We start from the raw sequence: 7,500 nt of genomic DNA on the forward strand, positions 1-7,500 counted from the left end.
GAGGAGATATCATTTTACCAACTGATCGGACTTCATTCATTTAGATTGAAACCCGGAAACTCAGAAATCCCACATTTTCAACCCCTATTTTCAACGATGCAGTCAGAGTAACGGCATTTAATATTATTATATTAATATTATTATTAATGCAATGAATAAAGCTCCAAAATGTTATTTACTTAGACGTTTCGAGCGCTGCTCTTCTTCGGGTCATTTTTACAAACTTTGTCAAACATTTTTTTTTTACAAACACTCAAAGTATTGTCTAATTAAATTTGATTTTGGAGCATAACGAGTGTGTTCTATTTCTTTCATGTGATTATGTTTTAACCTGGCAACCCGTAAAGTGATGTGCATATTCTTGATGTTTCTCAGAATACTGTAACCCAACCTGCCCTGTGACAACCCAACCTGCCCTGTGACGACCCAACCTGCCCTGTGACAACCTGCCCTGTGACAACCTAACCTGCCCTGTGACAACCCAACCTGCCCTGTGACGACCCAACCTGCCCTGTGACGACCCAACCTGCCCTGTGACGACCCAACCTGCCCTGTGACGACCCAACCTGCCCTGTGACAACCCAACCTGCCCTGTGACAACCCAACCTGCCCTGTGACAACCCAACCTGCCCTGTGACAACCCAACCTGCCCTGTGACAACCCAACCTGCCCTGTGACAACCCAACCTGCACTGTGACAACCCAACCTGCCCTGTGACAACCCAACCTGCCCTGTGACGACCCAACCTGCCCTGTGACAACCCAACCTGCCCTGTGACGACCCAACCTCACTGTGACAACCCAACCTGCCCTGTGACAACACAACCTGCCCTGTGACAACCCAACCTGCCCTGTGACGACCCAACCTGCACCGTGACAACCCAACCTGCCCTGTGACAACCCAACCTGCCCTGTGACAACCCAACCTGCCCTGTGACACCACAACCTGCCCTGTGACAACCCAACCTGCCCTGTGACAACCCAACCTGCCCTGTGACCCAACCTGCCCTGTGACAACACAACCTGCACTGTGACAAGCCCCACCCACTCTGTACCCGTCTCGCTGCTGTTCACCTGTGTTCTTTTACAGGTTGCTGATTGGCTGAATGGGTCATGTCCTTCATTGGTTTAGAGGACTGGTCTCCCTGGCCGTCTCTCTCTCTCTTGCTGGTGTTCGTCCAACAAACCCCCCATTTGGCTCCATCAGTTATTTTTCTTCTTACCTTCAACACCATCGTTTCACACTCATCAATACACGACATGCATCATCCATATCCTCATCCTGGTGTTGGGTTTGGGTTCATCTCTACTAAAACGTCTTTCGCCATTTGATTGTGTGTGTGGTTTCCCACTTTTGTTGCTAACCTTGAGCCAGGCTTGTAACACACCCCTTGAGGTAATCTCTGATCTAACACGATTGGATAAGTGGCAGCCTGTGCTCCTGAACCCAGCTGACACCAGTCCTGTCATATCACATCAGTGGTTTTCCAACAAATGGGGAAAACCAACATTTTGAAGAGAATTCACTTGTGGCCACGTTTGGGCTGAAGGTGGAAACTAGTGCAGTGTACTTGTTGTCCCCCACCCATGATGCATGTAGTCAGCATGTACAGGATGTGGAAGTGAGAGGGCTTTTCTAGCAGATGTATCGATCCATATTTAATAGAGCTGGTGTATAGGCCCATCATTTTGGTTTGGTCTAAAATGTAAACAATAATTCGAAAACAAGCAAGGAATGAACATATCATTGATTAGAATAGTTAATGAAAAAAAAAACTCGTGATTTTCTAAAAAATTTACTTTCTGTAGGACAAACTACGTATAAATGACAATATAAAAAAAAAAAATTGAAAACAGGCCATGCAATAAGATGGCATGATGGTCTACTGTTCGTTTGGTCCATCTATGCCTCCCTCTGCTGTCCATAAAGTGTTACTGCGCCATAGTGGAGCAACACATTCTACAGTCTAATAGCCACCAAAACAGTGACTAAACACTGTGAGCTCTGAAATCTGTGGATATAGAAAGTAGACGCCCTCCTGAGCAGAACACACTACTTCTACTGACACACCAAGCATAGTTGTTTATGTACAAAGAAAAATGTACTTGGCAATGGGACAAATGAATTGTGGAGATCGCCCCCCGGTGGTGGACCCTGGTACATGTGTGCTGGATGCACGTACACACAAAAGACTCGATTTCTATGGTAAACAAATTCAAGACCCACATAGAAACGTCCCTTGCCATTTCCCTCCAATTGAGAAGAGAGGGAGGAAAGAGATGAAAGAGATGGTTAATTAGGTGTCCGTCGTGGGTCCGTCTCCTTTCATGACTGAAGAAACCACTCACTCACTCACAACAATCAAAAATGATTTATTAACATTAAGAATTACAGACCGTCCGAAGCCTCCCAAGCAACACGAAAGGAGAGAAAAAAACAAGAAACAGTGCCGATCTCATGAAGGTAAAAACCATACTGTACAAAAGCTAGTGAGGAGCCGAGAGAAGTGGACCAGGGGAGGATGGTGAGGGGATGGAGGGGTCAGGGGGCTTTCCGGGGCCGGCCTCTGGGCCTCGTCGCTCGCGGTCCGGGGGTGGTCCGTGTACTCAGTCCGGGGGACGTCTGTGTGCCCATCTCCACCAGATCTCTACCACTGGCTGTGGCCGTCTTTTTAGGGGCGGACGTCTTCTTATTATTGACCACTGCATGGAGGGAGAGAAGGGGGTCACTCGATGTGAACTTTGACCTGGAGCTCATCCATCAACAGTCCAATTCATGGAGCCATCAGTTACTAAGGAAGGATAGTAAATGGATCCAATGGGCTTACGTATATGTTCCGGAAGGAAATACCTCAGGACTACCTCAATGGCCGATCAGTGTGAGTGTGTGTGTGTGTGTGTGTGTGTTAGGCTGGTGGCGGTTATCGGTGTTGGGTCGTACACCGTGTATTCACAGAACCATTACTTTAACACCGTCACACCGTTTTCCGCCCCCACTGCTGTTTGACCTATTTAGTTAATTTTCGCACGAGCGCCACTCATCAAACTCAAACACGTATCTGATCGTCCCTCCACGTGCCTAGCACAGGGCGGAGTCTCGACCAATCAGATTCCACTTTCAATTCACGTGACTAGTAGCGGGAGGGGAGGGAGGGGGAGGTTATGGTTATAGCTAGTCGTGGCTAGCTAGCCTTGCTAACGTTAAAGCAATACATAGCGTTTTCTCCGGTTTTCTCGGAACTGCGCCCCCACAGGCTCTGCGAGGAAGTGCACTGTCGTAACGTTATCAGTTTGTCTTTTTCTTTTTCTGGCTTCCTCCGTGATGTTTCGCTTCGGTCACCTTACTGTGAGCGTGCAACACACCAAATTCAAATAAACAACAGTGCTGTTCAACTCGAGGCTAATGTCTAGCGTTAAATATTCAAGTACAGTAAGCGCGCTCTTATTGTAGACGGTGTTACCAATAACACCGGTGTTGTCATGGCTATATTAGTCGGGAGGAAAAAATCCACACCGTGACATCCCTAAATAAATGGACAGCACTTATAGCGCTTTTATCCAAAGTGCTTTACAATGAAGGCCTCTCATTCACCCATTCACACACACATTCACACACCAATGGTGGCAGCTGCCATGCAAGGTGCTAGCCTGCTCATTGGGAGCAATTTGGGGTTAGGTGTCTTGCTCAAGGACACTTCAACATATGGACAGGAGGAGGCGGGATTCGAACCGCCGACCCTACGATCATTGGACGACCCGCTCTACCACTGAGCCACAGCCACCCCTAGCACAGCCCTAGACTGAACGCTCAAACAGCCCTGCTGAGCACAGAAACAGAACGCCCTAGAAACAGAACGCGCTAGACTGGGCGCTCAAACAGCCCTGCCGAGCACAGAAACAGAACGCCCCCTGACCCTCGGGAGAGAGGAGGAGGAACAGAACGAGGGAAATCTCACCTTTCTTCTTCGCCACGCTCCTTTTCTTGGCCGGCACTTCGGCGTCCGTCTCATCCTCTCCGGCGTCCGCTGCTTTCTTTCGCTTGGCGGTCTTCTGCGACCAAAGACAAGAGGGAGGAGAGTGAGCCGAACGGCGGTTCGAAACCGCCCTCTGACCCCGGTGACCCCCGACGGCCCTGGGAGAGAAACCGGAAAACGCGCCGCGACCCGTGGAAGGCGCCGAGGGGGACGTTGCGTTGAGCGGAACCCTCAGCGAACCAGGATGCCCTACACTGGCCGAATACTTTCAACCGGCCAATCAGATACCCCCCTTCTTGGCCTTGACAATCTAAATACACAATTTTCGGCCAATCACCTTTTATCAAGTGGTGACGTCTTTAAAAAAAAAACATGAAGGGGTGGGCGGGGCTTCTGGGCGAGTGCTCAACACTCCACCATCTTCCGTTGAGCGATTTCATAAACGACGACTTTTAAGTTCACTCTTTTCTTTCTTTCTTCTTTCTTTCCCCTCGCCGGAACCGAGAGCGAAAAGGGAGAAAATAATTTGGCGTGGGGAAGGAAGGGAAGATGCACTTAGCGACAGCAATCAGCCCCCTCCCCCGCCCCCCCCCTCCGCCTCCCTGCCTCCATAATGAACGCTCGCCCCTCTCTCTCGGACGTGAACTATCTCTCACCCCCCCCCCCCCCTCCCTCGCTCCCTCCCTCCACCTCCTCCTCCCTCCCTCTTCCTTGCCTCCTTCCGCTTTTTGCCAATTGCTACCGGGTGATTACCATAGGACCCTGCTGAGGGGAACAGATTGGCTGGATAATTACACACACTAAGGACGGCAGGAGCAGGTAACCCCTCCGCTGGCACGGGCGCTCCCCAGCGCCACCTCACATATGCGGGCGAGCGAGCGGGCGGGCGGGGAAGGAGCCATTGTCAGCGGAGAGAGAGAGAGAGGGAGAGAGAGAGAGAGAGAAGGCTGATTCTCCCCTCTCCTTTTACAGTAAGTGAGAGTTAAAGGAAGACGGGAGAGAGAAACAGAGGAGGGGAGGAGTGGAAGGGGGGATACAGAGAGAGAGAAAAGGGGAGAGAGAGAGAGAGAGAGAGAGAGAGGAGAGAGAGGGAGGGGTGAGTGAGAGGAGGGAGGGAGGAGAGAGAGAGAGAGAAGGAAGGAGGGGAGAGAGAGGGAGGGGAGAGAGAGAGGAGGGAGGGAGGAGAGAGAGAGAGAGAAGGAAGGAGGGAGGGAGGGGAGAGAGAGAGAGAGAAGGAGGGAGGGAGGGAGGGGAGAGAGAGAGAGAGAAGGAAGGAAGGAAGGAAGGAAGGAAGGAAGGAGGGAGGGAGGGAGGGAGGGGAGAGAGAGAGAGAATGAAGGAAGGAAGGAGGGAGGGAGGGAGGGGAGAGAGAGAGAGAGAGAAGGAAGGAGGGAGGGGAGAGAGAGAGAGAGAGAAGGAAGGAAGGAGGGAGGGAGGCCCAGGCGTTGATTGCCAGAGCGGCGCCCGGTTCTCCCAAGGTTAGCGTGTCAGCACATTTGCGGTACATTAGAGGATGGATAAACACAGGTAGAGCACTTCCATGACCCGCCAGAGAGAGAGGAGGAGGAGAGAGAGAGAGGAGAGAGGGGAGGAGGAGGAGGGGGCGGAGGAGAGAGAGGAGGAGAAGGAGGGGGGAGGAGAAGGAGGGGGCGGAGGAGAGAGAGGAGAAGGAGGGGGTGGAGGAGGGGGCGGAGGAGAGAGAGGAGAAGGAGGAGAGAGAGGAGGAGAAGGAGGGGGGGAGAAGAGAGAGGAGGAGACGGAGGGGGAGGAGAAGAGAGGAGGAGAAGGAGGGGGCGGAGGAGAGGGAGGAGGAGGAGGAGGAGAGAGAGGAGGAGAAGGAGGGGGAGGAGAGAGAGGAGGAGAAGGAGGGGGAGGAGAGAGAGGAGGAGAAGGAGGGGGTGGAGGAGAGAGAGGAGGAGAAGGAGGGGGCGGAGGAGAGAGAGGAGGAGAAGAAGGAGGGGGTGGAGGAGAGAGGAGGAGGAGGAGGGGGAGGAGGAGAGAGAGGAGGAGAAGGAGGGGGCGGAGGAGAGAGAGGAGGAGAAGGAGGGGGTGGAGGAGAGAGAGGAGGAGAAGGAGGAGGAGAGAGAGGAGGAGGAGGGGGTGGAGGAGAGAGAGGAGAAGGAGGAGGGGGCGGAGGAGAAGGAGGGGGTGGAGGAGAGAGAGGAGGAGGAGGGGGCGGAGGAGAGAGGAGGAGAAGGAGGGGGTGGAGGAGAGAGAGGAGGAGGAGGAGGGGGCGGAGGAGAGAGGAGGAGAAGGAGGGGGCGGAGGAGAGAGAGGAGGAGGGGGCGGAGGAGAGAGAGGAGGAGAAGGAGGGGGTGGAGGAGAGAGAGGAGGAGAAGGAGAGGGCGGAGGAGAGAGAGGAGGAGAAGGAGGGGTGGAGGAGAGAGAGGAGGAGAAGGAGAGGGCGGAGGAGAGAGAGGAGGAGAAGAAGGGGGTGGAGGAGAGAGAGGAGGAGAAGGAGGGGGCGGAGGAGAGAGAGGAGGAGAAGGAGGGGGCGGAGGAGAGAGGAGGAGAAGGAGGGGGCGGAGGAGAGAGGAGGAGAAGGAGGGGACGGAGGAGAGAGAGGAGGAGAAGGAGAGGGCGGAGGAGGAGAGAGGAGAAGGAGGGGGCGGAGGAGAGAGAGGAGGAGAAGGAGGGGGCGGAGGAGAGAGGAGGAGAAGGAGGGGGCGGAGGAGGAGAGAGGAGGAGAAGGAGGAGGAGGAGGAGAGAGAGGAGGAGAAGGAGGGGCGGAGGAGAGAGATGAGGAGAAGGAGGGGGCGGAGGAGAGAGAGGAGGAGAAGGAGGGAGCGGAGGAGAGAGAGGAGGAGAAGGAGGGAGCGGAGGAGAGAGAGGAGGAGAGAGGGGAGGAGAAGGAGGGAGCGGAGGAGAGAGAGGAGGAGAAGGAGGGGGTGGAGGAGAGAGAGGAGGAGAAGGAGGGGCGGAGGAGAGAGGAGGAGGAGAAGGAGGGGTGGAGGAGAGAGAGGAGGAGAAGGAGGGGCGGAGGAGAGAGGAGGAGGAGAAGGAGGGGCGGAGGAGAGAGGAGGAGGAGAAGGAGGGGCGGAGGAGAGAGGAGGAGGAGAAGGAGGGGCGGAGGAGAGAGAGGAGGAGAAGGAGGGGGTGGAGGAGAGAGGAGGAGGAGGAGGGGGCGGAGGAGAAGGAGGGGGTGGAGGAGAGAGAGGAGAAGGAGGAGGGGGCGGAGGAGAAGGAGGGGGTGGAGGAGAGAGAGGAGAAGGAGGAGGGGGCGGAGGAGAAGGAGGGGGTGGAGGAGAGAGAGGAGGAGGAGGAGGGGGCGGAGGAGAGAGGAGGAGAAGGAGGGGGTGGAGGAGAGAGAGGAGGAGGAGGAGGGGGCGGAGGAGAGAGAGGAGGAGAAGGAGGGAGGGAGCGAGAGAGAGACGTAAGGGGAGAGATGAGGTAGAGGAGCGGAGGGGAGAGAAAGGGGGCGGAGCCAGAGAGGACACAGGGGAGGCGTGATGATGACGATGACGGCCGTGACCAGCGCCAGAGCCCGCCTTCTCTCTCCCTCTCTCCCTTCATCTCGGGCGTCGTGA

At 54.7% G+C, this 7,500-nt stretch overlaps 1 protein-coding gene across 1 annotated transcript in view; it reads right to left on the reverse strand.

The window, feature by feature from the left end:
- Nucleotides 1–2,399: 2,399 nt before the first annotated feature.
- vrk1 (VRK serine/threonine kinase 1) overlaps nt 2,400–7,500 on the reverse strand; it is a 16,771-nt gene continuing 11,670 nt past the window's right edge. The window contains exons 12-13 of the mRNA XM_084437743.1: nt 3,956–4,049; nt 2,400–2,702 (exon numbers count right to left, since the gene is read on the reverse strand). Of these exons, the coding sequence (XP_084293869.1) occupies nt 2,542–2,702; nt 3,956–4,049 (255 nt within the window). The 3' untranslated portion in view covers nt 2,400–2,541. The remainder of the gene's footprint in view (nt 2,703–3,955; nt 4,050–7,500) is intronic.

The sequence above is a fragment of the Borostomias antarcticus genome, assembly GCF_949987555.1.
Source record: "Borostomias antarcticus genome assembly, chromosome: 5".
NCBI lineage: Eukaryota > Metazoa > Chordata > Actinopteri > Stomiiformes > Stomiidae > Borostomias > Borostomias antarcticus.